This window comes from Cygnus olor, chromosome 4 (genome assembly GCF_009769625.2).
Source record: "Cygnus olor isolate bCygOlo1 chromosome 4, bCygOlo1.pri.v2, whole genome shotgun sequence".
NCBI lineage: Eukaryota > Metazoa > Chordata > Aves > Anseriformes > Anatidae > Cygnus > Cygnus olor.
This window is the reverse complement of record NC_049172.1, coordinates 73,868,674-73,886,394: the sequence shown is the minus strand read 5'-3', so window position 1 is coordinate 73,886,394 and position 17,721 is coordinate 73,868,674. Positions and strand designations below refer to the sequence as shown.

Sequence of the window (17,721 nt, the reverse complement as noted above, 5' to 3'; positions counted from 1 at the left end):
ACTTCCATGACTTTCCATTAACTGAAACTGAAACTCCTGGGAATCATTTTCCTTAGGTTTTTAGTGATGTATAAGACTGTTTTGGATGCTGTTTAGGAGAGTTCACAAACGGTATGCTCATCCTAGGGGAGGTAGTCTTCGAGGCTCTCTCAGTAGCTACTGGGGAGAGGCTTTTGAAGTCACCACTACCCATGGTGGTCCAGCATCCTTCACCTATTCCTCCTTCAGGAGTGTCACCTTTTCTGTTTTGCCCTTCCTGGGAGAAATTTCAACATAGTTTTATGCTGAAATATATTTTTTTTTATATAGTTTATAGTTGCCTGGTGTCTTAGTTTGATATTCAGTTTAAGATTATTTGAATCCTCTTATGTTATTTTTTCTAATAAAATGCCTTACTCATTAGAAGACAAACAAACAAAAACATAATATTAAATCCTGTATTTTAGATACAATGTCTGTTAAGGAATTATATTTTTTTTTCTTCAATAAAATAAGCCCAGAATTACTTAGTGAAAGCTGGAGAAGCTTAGTAAAGAAATTACCATCTCTTATACTATTTTTTTTCCCCTTAATACTTTGTCTGCTTTACGGTTGAGTTCTTTAAATAACTCAATCTTAAATAATGTTGTCTTAAAGATTCTAACAGCTTTTTAACCCAAAAGATGTCAACAAAATATGTGAAATATCAGCTAGAGATTTTGCTTTATAAAATATGTGCTGTTTACTGATAAGTACCATTCAGACCCAATAACACAGCCCCAAAGTCCTCTAAACCCAGGGATTTCACAAGTTATGTGTTCTGCTGTTCCTGCAGTGTAGCGTGCCCTCATGTGGTTAGATGCAATATCTTCCTGGAGTGAGTCAGGCACGCTCTGAACTATTCTCTATTCTGCTAAAGAACTGAGAAGAACAAAGATTAAGAGCTAACTGGGAGATAGCCTGACACTAAGATTTTAAATACTGTTTTTTCTCTAAAGCTCTCAAATGATTTGGTGCTTGGAGATCAGAAAAAAAACGTGCTAACATTTGGTTCTGATTCAGCAACAGATGTGTGCGTTTTGTTTGTCTTGCCTTTTGAGGTTTGGAGGATCCACTTACCAATATTTAGGACAAAGTAGCTTCGTTTCTGATTGGTTAACACTGATTACTTTCAATATGTCAGTGGAAATTTCTTTGTTGATTTTATCTTGTTTAATACATAATACCAGCAGTCTTTTACTTTTGGTACAATTTGAGTACCACAAGGCTTAATCTTGTGCTAATAATAAATAGCAAGCCGTTTATGCATTTCTCACATAATGCAAGTTATGAGTTTGAAAGCTTGATTATTAGTTCAGTATTCAGCTTTGGAAGGAACTGGAGTTAATGAGGTGTTATTTCGGATCTTTTATTTCTCATAATTTACGTAGATTATTTCGGATCTTTTATTTCTCATAATTTACGTAGATTGCTAGCAGCTTGTCTTGAGGGCTTCATAGCCTTAAAGCAACTTGAATATCTTAATGACTTTTCTTGTACTTATGCAAGTAGTGTAACAAAGTCTTGCCCCAAAATAAAAATTGGTGAAATTGGAGAAAAACAGGAAAATGCACTTACTTTATTGATGGCATTTAATATTTTAATTATCAAGGAAAAGAAATGATGTCAGTATGATGTATGGACTAGTAATAACTTGGAATGAAGTTAAATTAAAATTATTGAATGCAAGGAATTACTTCATCCTCAGTTATTGCTCGCTTGTTGCTAAGATGATTGCGCACTACTGAAAGTTAATGCTTCTGCCTGCTTTGAGGTTACTGCTGCTTAGTGTGTATTTTATAATCATTTGGAGCTAACTAACTTGCCTTTACTGGTTTCAACATATGAAGTTCCCAAATAAATGCACGCCGTTGTCTCACAAGGACAATGATAAACAGTGAAGATGGTCATAAGATCATGGGCAGGAGTTAATATCTCCAAATGTTGCTCCAAATTCAGTCTATGCTATATAAAACCCATAAACATCCTTGGTGTGGAGCTTGGGAAGACTCAAAGGTCTGGAGATGCCAAGTTCTTTCAGGCATCCTTTTTCGGGCACCCTTTCAAGCTCCTGGAGTGTAATTCATAAATCCAAATTCTATGATAATGGTTAGGCTTCCTATTCAACACATGGAGAAGAGAGATGCTTAGGGGTGAGATTGACAAAATAGTGGGGGAAACGTTGAAGAAAGTGGGGCTTTTTGAAATGCCGTCCCTTTCTGGAACTCATGCCTGTTAATCTGGTGATTAACAGACCGTGAGATTGCTTGAAGTTGGTCTAAGTCCTCCTTCAGGGATGAAAAATGGCTCATTCATGGTTTTAAAAATCCCAACCACATTAGTTTGGCAGCCCACTTTCTTAGAAAATACTCTGGATGCTAAGGTACTGACCCATGAAGCAAGAAGCCTTGGTTCAGCTCTTCTGAGCCTGGGGTACTTCAGACCCACATTTCTTACTGCCAGAGCAGTGCTCTACCACCAGTTCTCAGCCTGGCCTCTCAGCCAGGTGAGATAGTCCTCCTGCTAAAACGCGGCGTTAAGGCAGGAAAAAGTCACAAATCATTAAGCTAGAGTGGTGATGTGTAGGTGTATGCACCTCCAGCCTCAGGGATGTTACAGGAGTTTGAGGAAAGTTTAAGGTGAGGTTTTGGGGCATGCTGCTAGGACTGCTGCTGCTTTTTTACCCTATCACTGTTTAGTGTAAAAGGAAGACAGTCTAGAGAGCAGAGACCAAAAAAATGTCTGTTTGTTTTAGCCTTCCTACGTGTATGTAATTGAAAATGAACGTAACTTGAAATGGTATGACCAAAATTGCTTGAAAAAAGCTAAAAAGTACATGGTGTAACTAGTACTACTTGAGTACTTCAGTGTTAAATAGCTTGAATGCTTTATACCAAGTCCGTTCGGGGCATGTAGGCAGGTTTACTATAACTGAAGACTCTGTCATAGGGAGATGCTTAAAGTTTAATAAGATGGATAGATGAAGTAACGCGTGGTTATAGCTTAAATACAGCAATGAGTCGGTAAGAGGTTAATGTCATCTGATTACTTTTGTGAGATATGGCAGATTCGGTCAAAAATACCAGCAGTGTGCATTTCATCCTGCTTTTGGCAGTTGTGCTTGACTTGGAGCCGGCCATTTCCGGGAGGGAGTTTGGGCAGTCAGAAGATGCAAAGGAACATCTTAAATTTGACTTCTGTATTTTACATGCATTGTAGACATTGAGCAGATTTTTTGGGAATCAAACCAGTTTTGCTGAAGACTGTTTTCTCGGAACGATAGTAACCAGGAAGTAATTACAGATTCCTTAATTGGACCAATTAAACGCCTCCTTAAGCATTTCCAGCTTGGCACGAGCTGGAATTGCTGACGTTCCTAACAAGGTACCAGAAACCTCTATGGAGGAGGAGAATTGTTTAGCTCTTAAGATAAGTTCTGCAATCATAGCAGCACCGGCAGAGAGAACCTTGTAATGAATGTCAGCGCTTGTCCTGCCTCTTCCACGGGCTGGTTGTGGTCCCCGAGTAGGTCCCAGCTGATGTGTCCACACCACAGCATGGCCCCATTAACCAGTGGCACTCACTGGCACTTTTGGTGGTGGGATTTGTACAAAAGTGGAATGAGCTACAGCAATTGAACTACATTTTTGGTATCTTTAGGGATTTTCCTGGGGTCACAGCAGAGGCAACATGGCTGGCTGGTGTGGGGGAAACACACTGAGGGTTTGCTGTGTCTGCTGTATAAAAGATAATGTTCCAGAAGATGTATAGGAGGAAAATGTGTGATATGTTTTTTGTTGTTTTTGCTTCTTTTTGTTAACAGAACAAGTAGAAGGGAATTCCGCAGAGAATTAATACTTTACAGAAGAACTTTAAAATACTTACTGAAGAACTTTAAAAGTGCCTTATACAATATTAATTCACATGGACTAGGATATAAGCCTCTTCCCATGGTGTGAACACTGATAAGAAGAATATAAATGAACAGTGACAGAGTTGCTATCTCTAAATTACATCCTAAAGGTACATCATGTTGACAGAATAGAAATATGCAAATTTGTCCAGGAATTTGTATAAGGCAGGGGAAAAGCGAATCAGAGCAGCTAGCTGTCCTCGAGCTAGATTGGCTGAAAATATTCTGGCTCCAGTCAGTGTGCCCTGAGTTGTCTATGTACTGACATCCAGAAGGTAGGTGTGTCACTGCATTTTTTTTTTTTTTTTTAATTTAACATCCTGGCTAATAATGTATACATTAGAGAGAATTGCCTGCTGATGTGTTAGTTCGTCGATACAGCAGGTGTTTGCAAACATTGAAGGGGTCTGGAATGTGAACAAAAAGACTGGATTAAAGCACTGGCGTTTAGTGTGGGTAGTCACGTTAGTCGATGAAAATTCAAATATCTGTTTTTAATAGAGAAAAAAAATCAGTTTTATGAATTAGGTGGACAGGTGGTGCTAATTGTGCAGAGATAATTACAAGTGTTAATTATGTAAGCCGTTAGAAAAAAACGGTTATGATTTATCAGCTAGGGGCAGTGGTAAATTACTTAAGTTGATCAAGAACTTTGAAGATTATTATTAAAAAAAAAAAAGGAAAAGAGTTACATTGAAGACTGAATCATGCTCAGCAGATCATGTGCATTCCCAAGAGTAATAATGAAAAAAAAAACAACACACAGCTTTTCAGGCAGTACCTGAGACTAAGCACAGATAAGAAAAGAAACAAATTATCTGCTCCCCTGTTTTGCCTGGGAATGGAGCTCTAATTTTTACTGCATTTTGCTCAATAAATCTCATGGTTGGATTAGGATTACCTAATGAGCTACTGCTGAGAGCCAGATCTTAAAGTTTGCAGTGTGCAGAGCTGGGAATATGTAAAGACAAAAGTCTCACATGGTTTTGCCCTGGTTCTGGATGGTCAAAGTGAAGGTCACAAGCTCTGCATTCAGACTGGTTCACTACTTGATTTTGATCTTCCCATAGTCATGGCAGTGCTTTAACCCATAACACGATCTGTTTCTCTCACGAAGTATTTTGAAAGGTCTCTGTTTCATCCTGCTGCCAAAGAAAACCAATTGTGAGAAAAAATAATAAACCCGAAGACAGTTTGGAAAAAATGAAATTGTTTTCCAGACAGCTGTGGTGATTTTTCTCCTGGATGGAACAAAATTCTTTCAGAAACAGGAGGATTTTAAAAACGGTGCTCAGGGGGGATACCATTAGTATAACCACTGAGGATGTAAGGCTAGCCTTCCACTTGGATGGGTCTTATCTCTAGAAGCAAAAGGGTCCTTACGCTAAAATGTCGGGGCTGTCTTTTTGCAGGTCATTGAGTGTTTCCAGCAGATTGCTGATACAGAAGCATATGAGAAGAGAGGAATGAGAGGAATAACTCGTAGCTGCTTGCATGCAAAGAAATGCCTCTGGGAAGAGCGAGTTAATATATACTTGAAAATAGGGATGGCAGGGGCAAATAGCAGCATTTCTTGCGAACAATTAGTAATCTTTCTGAGAGGCCCTTTTACGCTGACTTCACGTGTTGCAGCCAAACCACTTATGTGAGTTGGTTTAGAATAATTCAGTCGGAAGGGACCTTCGAAGGTCATCTAGTCCTGACCTGACTTGTTTATGTAAGGTACGTTTGTATGGCCATACTTGATCTACCGTCTGTATTAAAACACACAAGTGGATGAATGCTGTCCTCCAGCTGGAAAACCCCACCAGTCCCCTATCAACATTAATATATTTATATAATTATATATAACTACTTATATAATTATATACATATTAATAATTTCAATATTAAGAAATGACAAGGACTGAGTACTTGGTGGGCGATCAGTGACGATCCCCAAGGAGTAGTAGTACAGTGAAAAAGTGCGTATCAGTATCTTCCTCCAAAGTGTCCAGATTAGTATGTTGTGTGATGTGGTTATAGAAAATCTCTACTAACTAATCCAATCCAATTCAAGCAGATATTGGGGAAAGAGGTGTGGGGGAAATTGCAGTTCTTAAACTTCACAATTGTTAAACTTTCGGCCCATGCATTTCAGAAATCTGCAGGGAGGACAGTTTAATTCACGCTGTCAGGAATGCTCTTCTTTCCATGAGCTGGAGCTGCTGACTGGGATTAATTTGATGAATGTCTGAGCCAGCTCTGGCCCCTTTCACTGCTGGCATCCCTGCCGTGACCTCTGCAGCAGGGAAATCCATGCTAATACAATTTTCTCCTTTTATCAGCGACGTCTTCACCTTTCTTTTTTGCTGCTGGAGCTGTATAAGGAAGACTTAATTCGGGGTGGGACTGAGCTATTAATTAGTGAAGTTCTGTTGTTCCAACAGAGATCTGTGCTAGAACTGCGTGAAGCTTCTTTAATAAAACAGGAGAGCAAGGTTCCCTAGTGTGATCACAAAGCCAGGATCATTATAGGATTGCCGAATGAGCTTATGGTAATTATCAAGTGATATATTTGATAATTGTACTAAATTTTTGTGAGATCTGCATTAATTAGTAACTTCAACTGATACAGACATTCTTTCCTTTGTACATGCATAGGTGGGGTAAGTTACTTAAAGTAAACCAGTTAGCTTTAAAGCCTTGGCAGAAAAGTGAGCTATGTTCTTGTCTAATTTCTTTTTCTTTCTTTTTTTCTTCTCCCCATGAACACAGTTAAAATCTTCCGGGTAGACACTTCTCAAAAACTCAAGCACAGTGTTAATAAGAACAGGTTCTTTCTTTCTTTTTATTCTACAACTTCAGTTATATGCTGATGTATGGCTTTGTTCGAAGGGGAAAGCAGCTAATGTATCAAGGGTTTTTCTTTTACTGATGGAAGAAATTTTCCTCTCCCAGCGTGTCTGACTTCTCTGAGTGGTACTGCTGATTTTGGCAGAGACTGCTTTCTTAGCAGTTCAATGTTAATTTCATGTCATTTCCAATAAGCTGACACCAGGTATCCCAGGTGGGCAAAATTGTCAGATTCTGTTTTTTACAAGCGGTTTTCTTTCTGTAAGAGCTGTGTGTTGTGCAGAACCCAACCTGGCTGTGCAAAGGCTGAAATCCAGAATTCCCCTGTCCCAAGCAGAAGATGTCCTCAGCCCATGCCGGAGAATGGTTCCTCTCCTTGCTTTGTTGCCTTTCGGTCCTAGGAATCTTCCAGCTGTTGCTGCGTGATGGTCCAGCTTTGTTTGGAGAGAAGGGAGCCCCAGCATTGCAGTTAGTACCCAGTTTATCAGTTGCTGTACATTTATGGGAGGTGGGAGATCTCCTTTGCATCAGGAGGCTCCCGAACTTTACTCCCATTAGCTCTTTTTATCAGGTCATTCTATTGAAGTATATAGAATCTTTTCTGGGATCTCGAATAAAATCTGCTATATAAAGGAAAATCATTGTATCCGTACAAATCATTGTACATTTTTTTCCCTTATATCCAGCCTGAAGCTCTTGTTTCAACATCTGCCTGTCTTCCTGTACTGGAGGGGCCCAGGCTGGATATTCCAGATGCAATTCAAGGAGTGCTGGGTGGAGGGGGATGATCACTTCCCTCAGTCTGGCTATGCTTCTGCTGAGGTTTAGGCATTAAGAGTATAGAGTAAGAGTGTCTTTCTCTACTTAGTAAGCGTATAGTATATAGTATTTAGAGTTTATCTTAAGTTATAAGAGCGCAGGTATTATTGGCTGCCTTTTCTGCCAGGGCAGGCTGATGGCAGCTTGCTGCCTGTGAAGGTCCCTCAGGTCCCTCGAAGCAGATTTGCCCCCCAGCCCATCAGTCCCTAAACCTTATGGCCAGGGGTTCCTCCGGTACTGGTGCATTACCAGGCACTTGTCTTCATTAACTTCTATGTGGTTCCTGCAAGTGGCAGCTCTGCCCTGTAGTGCATCGACTGGTCCCCAAGCTGCTGTCATCTGTGACTGGATGCAAGCCAACTTCACTGCTGGCACCAGGTCTTCATCCCTAATAGAGAGAGTAAGTCATCTAGGAATAAATGCAGAGGAAGTATCTCTAGCAGTCCTGTAAGTCTGCACCAGTTTTCTCTGAATCAATGCAAAAGGAAGATGACCGTAAACGTTCATTGAATGAGGCGCCCAGCTTTCTAGGCATGGCAGTAGCAATTACAGTAGAGATTTCTGGCTCGTGGCACAAGACTAGGAAATTTCATCATGTCCTTTGGAAAATATTTACATTTTGGAAAGAGTATATACACTCTGTGTCTGCTTGTCAATGCTTTCTTCTCTATATGTCATTTCAGCACTCTGAGCCTTTCTCATATGCTCAAAAATTGCATTGGGAATGGAGTTTCTGGCAATTGTAGATTTTAGATGTTTTGCTATGCTCATAAGTTCTCATTATCTAGTTTTGATATGCTGATTACTTTTTGAAACCCTACATTAGGAGCAGACCATGTTGGGCCACGTCATTCTGTACATGTTCACTCCTACACCTGCTGTGATTGATGAATTCAGAACGTGGAGGCTTTTCTGAAGGACATGTATTTACATGTATAAATTATTACTCGTGGCAGAGATTTCAATTTTATGCTTTTGTTACAAGTAGCTGAAAGGTGTGTATGTTAAAATAAATCAGGATGTACTGTGTGTTTTCTTTTCTTAAGGAAACTAACCTTTGGTGTTTTCTTCTGGTGCAGTAAATGAGACTGTCTCTGAAATGAAGTATATTTTTTGATCAAATTAGTTTGGGACCTTGATTCATCAAAGTAATTAGTTTAATCTATTAAGGTAATTCTAGTGAATGTGCTATTGAGTAATTTTCCAAGCAGATTGAAGCATCTGGAATAGAGAAGTGAAATTAAACTGGAGTTGGGAGAGTTGATGTGCACAAGGTTGGAGACCCAACTGACCGTGCTGGGGCTGGAATCGATGCAGCCTCCCCATCTCCCCTGTCCACAGGACACGTTACAAACATATTGTTTTATGCTATTTTAATTGCATTTCTGTAGGTGTCTGTAATTAGATATCTAAGAAAACTATTCAAATCTGAAACAAGTATCTGCTGTGAGCATGTTTTCTCTGAAAACAGACCACTCTCAGCTTTCTTCCTCTCACTAAAGAACTGTTTCTTTATCATTTTTTTTTAATGGTATGGATTTTTTTGTCCATCCCTGTTCAAAAAGTACACTATTAAGAGGTATTCTGAAAACTCCTTAGGCTTACTACAGGTGCGGAGAGAAAAAGCTCACAATATATAAGGCAAAATATATCAACATTTATTTCTGACTTCCTGATTTATTTGAACTTGTAATGTGCGCTTACAACCATCCTTTGAGCGTCTTGAATAAGGTACGAGGCTTCTAACTGTTGGCGTTTTGGGAATTCAGCAAACCAGTCTCCCTCGTCTGGGATACCGGCACCTGCAGCTCATCTGATTACGTGCAAAAATCAGAATTCAGCATTTGTCCTTCTGCCTTCTTGGAAAGAAAAAGGAGCAGTAACTGATTCCCAGCCAGCTCCCATTAAGCAAAGCACAATTAAAACTGATGTATGTTCAACCAATTACTATTTTTCATTCTGCTTTGCATATTACGTGCTTATCTATTCAAGAGATGGATTTTTGCAGGGCTTCTCCCATACTTAACAGTTTTAGGAGGAAAGCCTCTCTTGTTGCACGACACAGTTTGTGTGAATTAAATCAGGATATTTACTTTGCTATGTAAGTACGTTTTATTTGAAATTGCCTGTTGAGAGTTGTTATGCTCTGAGGGCTGTGTGTAAATGGCTTGTTGCTTCTACTGAGAACATTGTTGGACTAGTCAATCCAGCACGTTGAACCATTTTATTAAAGCATACATGTATATATATCTAAAATACATACTCTATGTGTACCATCAAATGTTTTGGAGATTATGGTGGTAAAATATTTATTCAGAATTTATTTCACTTAACTGAGAAATCTTATACCTATTTGCTTGTTCTCACCTTGGTTTTCTGTGTTTCTCTCCTATTTTATGAGACAGTATCTATTTCTAGGCACAAACTTGTCTTATTCTATGACAGCTCTGCTCCCCATTCCTGTTCGTTGACTGCAGCAGTTCAGTAGTTCTAGTTGGTCTTACAAGAGATGTGTAGGTAAGGTTAGATGAAAAGCATCATGGTAGTTGAATCATTCATTAGAAGGAGCAGACTTGCAGATAGCACAATCCTGTCAAATTGCATTTTATTATTTTTAGTGGAAAACTATGTTTTTAGGGTACCAAAAGAGGTCTGTAATCTGAGTAATCCCCGTGTCTTCACAGGACTTTAGCAGTTCTTCTGCCAGCTACAACTTCTTTGTGTTTGTGCTATTTGAAGAATTTGGTTATTTTTTTAAAGCTATTGACCCCTGTATCTACCATTTATTGACCAACTTTTCTTTGCTTCAGATCTTTTTCTTCCCTTTATTATCTCACTGTTCTGGCAATATACCTCTAGTTTGTTCATTAAGTTCAAACAATTAAGATCAAGTTCCAATGTTGTTCTCTTCCTTTTCAGATCACTTCTGTGAATTTCAGTAGGTGCTCAATCAGTTTTGTTGTCTGTTGCATCTGAAAGGTTGTCTTTGTACTCCCCATGATGTACTAGATAAATCCATTCTTCTGGATAAACCTGAGTTATATTACAGAATTATCCTAGTATCTTCATAAAGCTCTAGAATTATTATATAGACAATGATCAGCCATGAGAGGATCTTCAGGAAATTTTATTGAAGAATAGTTTCATGGGAAAAATAATAAAAAAGAAATATTTCTCAATATAAGTAGTGGAATAAAACAGATGATGGCAGAATATTATCCTGCTGTATCCAGGCATTTTTTTCCCTGTACATCTGTGTGTATGGTGTTTTCAAGCCTTGACTGCCTTTTCTATTTTATTTTTATTAAGCTTCCTTAGTCTCCCTGTTTTCAGATGTGGTTGAAAAAGCACAAAGAGTGTGATGAAAGGCTCTTTGGTCACAACTGTAACACATTGTCATGCTTCTTGTAATAGGAACGGGATGGCAGTGAGGTTTTTTTACTTCCTTTTGGGATCTTTCTTGCTTTGTATTGTCTGTCTATTGCAAAGACTTTTTTTAATTATTATTTTTCTTACAGTAAATTTTTAGGTTAGCACACAGATATGCCACGTATATAGACTGCCCTGGGTTATATCCTGGCTAGGGTGAATTGGATCACTGAGCATTATGGATCCATTGCTTTTTTTCATGTATTTAGCACCCGATGATACCTGATATTTGGGCTTTACAGAAAAAACATCCTGCTATAGCTGAAGCGATGTTAAATTGTTTTGGTCTATCCATCAAAAAGCTGTGATGTATGTGCTGTATTGTATATGCTGTGCTGTATTGTTAAGCTATGTGGTTCGGGTTTCTGATCTGACTCCTGAATAAGGAATTCTTGTAGGAGATTCTAAAAATATGAAAGCAGATTTCCTTTCTTTTTGAACACTGGAGAGAAAGTATGACCATTTTACTGTCCACTGTTGTCCTACACAAATGTGTTATAAATATACTGAAGCACTATTACACAGAATACTTTTAACCTGTATAATCTTTGCAGCAGGAGCTGCTCATTCCTTAATGTCTAGAAAACAGCCACAATGGTTTTGTCACTGCTTGAACGTAAGTGGTGGTACTTATCTCTAGAGGAGATTGCTTTTCAAATAGTTACTGACCTGTATGTGTGTTGGGTTTTCATTTTAATGGCTTATTCATTTTTTTTAAATGAAGACCAGTGACAAAAGTTTCTTTTCTTTCTCCCCTTCCCTGCTTGCCTGCTGATTTGCCTAGACCAGACTAAATACAAGCTAAAAGTAAAAACCTTTTTATGGGGCATGTGCTGCCATGCTTTGGATTTTGAACTTTAGATTTTATATATTCAATGCATGTGACCATTGCATCATTTCAACAGAAAATACTGAGAACATTGAATTAGGTGACTATCTATTTTGCTCTTAAGAGCTGAAAAATTGTTCAGACTTATAGAAAATTTTTTTTTCTTTCCCAAAGGTAACAACGCTCGTTAACACAAGCAATAAGGGACCGTCTGGCAAGAAGAAAGGGCGCTCTAAGAAGGCTCATGTGTTGGCTGCCTCGGTAGAGCAGGCTACTCAGAACTTTTTAGAAAAAGGAGATCAAATCGCTAAAGAGAGCCAGGATCTGAAGGAGGAACTGGTTGCTGCTGTAGAGGATGTACGCAAACAAGGTATGTGGAACAAACTGCTCAGTGGTATAACTGCCACGCTTGAGTCTCTTCAAGATTTCTTCCAAATCAAGGGTATCAGCTTCTCTGATAGTGTAAGACAAACCACTCTTATACTATGCTGTAGGTATAATATTTATGTATATACACATAGCATACAGATATTAATACACCTCTACCTTTGTCACTGGCAATGAGTACAAAGACTGTTTTAACTTTGTAAAGCAGTATGTAGAGTTTTTTACCTTTTCCTTTTTCTACCACCAAGTAGTAAACTCAAACATTATTTACCAGCCATGCTGCCCAATGCCAAAGCTTATTGTTTAATTTTGAACGTGCTTTTTATTCTGCTATGTAACAAAATGATATAATTTGTCACTTGGCTAAACTTTGAGCAGTAGTTTAAAGTCTGTGAATGCAAATGTAGAATTATTATTATGGTACATACTTTTCTGAACAATCTAATTAATTATGGTTTCAAGCATGTATTGAAATAATGCAAAGGTTATCATACTCTGAAAATATGCAGGTAATACCAATATTAAAAACATTTTTGTTGAGTATTGGCAATAATAAGGTAAATGTTAACATTAGTTTTCAACCTGTGTAGGTAAAATTGCAAGTTTTAAGATATGTAGCCTTACAGAAAATTGTTTAGTTGGGCATTGGAGTCAGCCATGAGGTAATGTTTTCTTTGCTGGCAGAACTAATGCTGGTTTTGCAAAATTTAATTTTTGAAATTTAAATTGGTATTATAAGAAAACTGCTTTTGAATAAGGCTTTGAAATTTCAGAAATATCATGGATATCCATGGTTCTGTGGGTATCATCTGACAATTTTCCTCCAAAATGTGAAACGTATGTCAGACACTTTCAGATTTACACGTGTAGTGGGGAAAAATATATTTTCAATACATGCCCATAAGAAAAACTTACCATTTTTATTGACGTTGATTGTAATTATCTTTGTTACAACAGAATTAAATACCTTTTGGTATTTTCCATTGTAAATCCTATAATCTGAAGATACCATCTGCCCGTATCATCATTCCTAGGCTTTAGAACAAGACTGGCAGATTTCCAACTGAGATTTAGAAAAAGAGTCTCAAGCACTTAAGTATAAAATACTTACTGACTTTCAATGAGGCCCCAGGACTCTTTTGATGTTTTTTTCAGTTCTTAAAAATTGGACTCCAGTGATCATACGAGTGGGCAGGGTTACAATCCTGTACACATAAATGTTGACCTGTGAATATTCCAGTCTGTTCTATCCTGAGGCTGTATTACTCTATACGTATATTTGATTTCACAGTTTTCCTGTTTCTGTGGTGTTTTTTTTGCCTTTTTTTTTATATTCAATTGCTAGTACATCATAATAAGTTCAGTATTTGCTGTATTCTCTTACGTAGAACATTATGCCAGTTTTCTGTTTTTGTTTCTGTTTTTAGAATTTTGATGCTGATGCTTGGTTGTTCTGTCATGAAGTTTCATTTGTCAGCTACTTCAGTTTTCTGTTGCTTACATTACTTATTTTGTTCTATTTCACATTCTAGAAGAGCATCTTCAGTTTTCCCTCTAAATTTGTAGCAATCTTCCTTTGGGGCTGTGATGCTGACTCAATTTTGCTAGCTTGTCTCGAGGAGCTTTCTACTGTCTCAGAGTCATCAGCCCTGATCCATCAGTCATGCTCTCTGATCCAGGCTTATGCACCACATTCATTAGCAGTGTGTCTGAGCTCCTTATTTAGCTTTCTTTGTCATTAGATCATTATAGTAGTTAACAATGATTTCTTTGCACATTTATGCTTTGTAAAGCTAAAGGCATTTAAGAAGAATGCTGTGGAGAGTTTTGGTTTTCTTCCTGAAAGTGATTTTCTGACTTTTTAATTGCTAACAAGCCTTTTATTCTTTTAAAATCCACCCCCTTTATTTTTTGTTTTGTTTTGGTATTTATTTATATATTTATTTTAAGGTGCAGGCAGTAGAGAGACGAATAGAGAGCTTAAGCAGTATTGTGCAGAATGATACAGACATCTTTTGTCAACACTGCAGCCTAGAAAAACGTATGTCAGAAAAGTAGAGCAGCTTTTTTGGGTCTGTACAACACGAGTCCATAATTAAGAAAGCAGGAGATGCCAAATGCCGTTATTAGCACACGAGCCACATAAACTAGACCAGCCTTGGTGCAACATGGAATGGTATGTTTAGCTCAGTGGCATACAGAGCTGGATTAATAAACTGGGGCTGTGTTTTGCCAGACTATTGCTTGTTGATTTTCTGGCAAAATTCCAGCTTGGATAATTACACCATCAACCTAAAAATGTCTCCTGCAGTTACAGCTGGCTCTGGTGTTCCTCATTTCCTGTCTTAAATTGCTTTATACTGTTTTGTGCTACTATATACAGTTGTAATTCATCCTGGACAGACTTGCTTTCCATTGATAGGTGTGTAAGAAGTGTACTCTATCATTTGTGAAATACTTTGGAAGGAATGTGGATGAAAAGAATATATAGCTTTAAGAATATATAGCTTTAAGAAAGAATGTATATCTTTAAGACTCTCAGAATCTTAAAGGATAAATTATACTTGGATAGCTGTAGAAAATTCTGGATCAACAGTTTTGATTTACAAAGCTGAGTTGTAAAAAAAAATAAAATAAAATCAACAATTTTTTAATGTTTTTCTTTTTGCATTTCACACACTTTTATGAAAAAGTGAATATTTTATGTATAAAACTCTTTAACTGTGTGTGTGTGTGTGTGTGTGTATCCCGTAATAATTCTATTATATGTCCAGTTTGGTCCCGCAGGTCTTAAAAAAGACAAAATAGTGAAAATAAGCTTCAGTTCAAAGCCATGTAAGTGAAATTATCCAGTTGCTATATGACTGAATAATTTGTGGCATGGCTGTTTATTCACATGTTGTCAGAGCTGTGTAAAATATCTCCGAGACGGGGAGCAAATGAAGCACTGATGTTTGTCATTTGTGTCTTCGTTCGTTAGAGGTGAGGGAAAGCAGACAGTCTTCTGCTTACTGAAATTTTGGGAGGAGTGAGATTTTTATATATTTTTTTGATTCTAATAACCCTAGGCCCTGAAACTATAAAGCTTGAGAAATGCAGAGGATCAAAGAGGAACTCGTAAAAAACAAGAAATACGGTCTGGGGAGAGGACAAGACTGGCATGTTTCCCTGGTGTAGATGTCTAAATGCAGTTGCTCCTTTATTGATCATTGCAATTGATCCTTTATTGATCGTTAGAGAAGAGGGATGTTCCCTGTGGATGAGACATTCAGGCTCTGATTCACATGAAAGTCTACAAAGAATTGTTGGTCTGTTGAGCTCAGGCCAAATAAATTTATTAAGCAGTTTAGAGTGCCAAGGGAAACAAGACAAGGAAATAGATTATGTATATTTATTGTATCTATTAAATGACTTATGAAATGTCTGTCTTAGGAAATTAGTGCTTTTAGTATAGTTTTCCTAGAAATTTTCTGGCAAATAACTTAAAACTTCATTAGAAACATGATTAGGTCCAGCAGCAGGTTGTTGTGTGTTTAAAATTTGGCTTTTCAAGGAGGGTAGATGCAATTTCGCACCATAATCTGAAATTTATACTTCAATCAAGGAACAGAAAATAGCAGTTGACATTTTTCATGTTTGAAGACAACATAAACTAGAGGTAGAATTAATTTTCTGCTCATTGAGATTTATGCACGTTGCATAAAGAGAATAGGAGCCATGTGCTGTTATGAGAGTCGGTAAACTTGAAAGTATGTATCAACAACTGACACAAAATGACTAATATTCTTAGCAACATTTTTCTTGGTGATGGAACATGCTAAAAAGTATGTTTTTGATGCCCTTCTTAAATTCACATACACAGTGCCAGATTTTTTATAACAACATATAATAATGCTATTTTAGCTCATATGCCTCTTTTGATTTCAATAACAACAGCATGGCATAGAGAGATTATTCTTTTTTAAAACCCTTCTCCCCCTTCTTTCTCCAAGTTTTGATCCTTTCTCACACTGAAATCATTGCTAGTAAGCTTTTTTTTTTTTTTTAATTTACATTTAAGTCCAGGGCGTGAACTTTTCTCATAGCACTTTAAACTGATGGCTTTTATGTACTTGCTCAGGAAAGTTGGCTGCAGTAGGCTTTCTAGGAGCCCTCACTTACAACAACCTACTTTTTCCGCTGTCCTGATTTGGTTTATGTTTGTTTGTTTTTAAATAGTTGCTCCCATTAGTATCTAAAAACTTTCCTGGAACATCTTGGTTGTAGCGGTTAAATTTAAAATATTACAAACCTTAGTTGAATGAATTGCACTTTGGTTCACTTGGTCAATGAGAATTCAACGAATGGATGTAGGCTTGCTCTCTCTTTGTGAGTTCTCCAGCATTTTTCCTAATTTATAAATATAAATAAATAATGAAACACATGGAAGTAGAATTACTTCCTAAAGGCATTTCTGTAGAAGCCATTGGGTATCACAATATAACCACCATCTGACATGGAGAAGGAGGAGATCATTTTTATAGAAAAAACAAATGAGGAAGTCTCACTTCTGCATTTGTTTTCAACTCTGAGTCTCAGGGACAGCATTCAGAATGAAGGGTTGATGTGCACTAATATTTAAAATTATCTGTTACTCTAAGCATGGGTTGCTTGAGGGCTTTTTTGGCATTTTTCTGAGTCTTTCTGACTGATCGTTATTCCCAAAGTCTGAGCTGAATGAAAGAATTGTTGGATATTTGGTTTGAATCTGGCAAATATGAAGAAAGAGCTGATACTAATAATTTATCACTTAGAATTTGTCTAAGTAACCTGAGCTATTCTTCCTACCTGGATTAGGGGCTATTATTTAAAAAAAAATAAAAAATCTTGCCTTTTCACTTAAAATTATGTTCTCCCTAAGTTTACTTGTAATCCTCTTCAGCGAAATACAAGAGAACTTTTTTTTTTTCTGCTTACAGAAGTTAGTGACCACTGTTTCTAGAGAGAGAAGTCTGTGTGTACGTTTGTATGTTTCTAGAAAGAAATAATTGAAGAGCAGGAGTTAATTTTAGACAAATGAATCTTAATCTCCATTTCTGAAAGATGAAGTTGGACTTGTGGTCAGGCCTTCTTTATGGGAGAATGAATTTTGGTCTACGTTTTTGAAAGAACCTGTGTGTATAATGAGCATACTCTTTATTTTGCCAATAGCATCTATGATGAGGTACTCTGTAACCTGCTTTTCGCCCATCTCTCTGACGGCTCCCATTTGTGCAACAGGAAGCTTTGAGCATGGAGATTTGAAGCTGTGTATTCAACAAGTCATTGAAGCTGTATCCTGAAAACTCTATCTCATTATTCAAAAATATTCATAATCTATTTTGAATTGCTTGTTACATTTAGAAATGAATCCAATGGTTATTCATGTTTGCAGTGCTCATCCTAGGAAATATAGCATGCTAAATGTCATTCTATGCAAATTCTCTAATGCTAGCTCTTTCAGTCTGTTTTC

At 37.4% G+C, this 17,721-nt stretch overlaps 1 protein-coding gene across 5 annotated transcripts in view; it reads left to right on the top strand.

The window, feature by feature from the left end:
* The window catches only part of CTNNA2 (catenin alpha 2), a 478,287-nt gene that overhangs the window by 86,645 nt on the left and 373,921 nt on the right, over nt 1-17,721 (top strand). For all 5 annotated transcript variants that reach the window (XM_040555118.1, XM_040555119.1, XM_040555120.1 and 2 more), the window contains exon 3: nt 12,018-12,213. In XM_040555118.1, the coding sequence (XP_040411052.1) occupies nt 12,018-12,213 (196 nt within the window). The remainder of the gene's footprint in view (nt 1-12,017; nt 12,214-17,721) is intronic.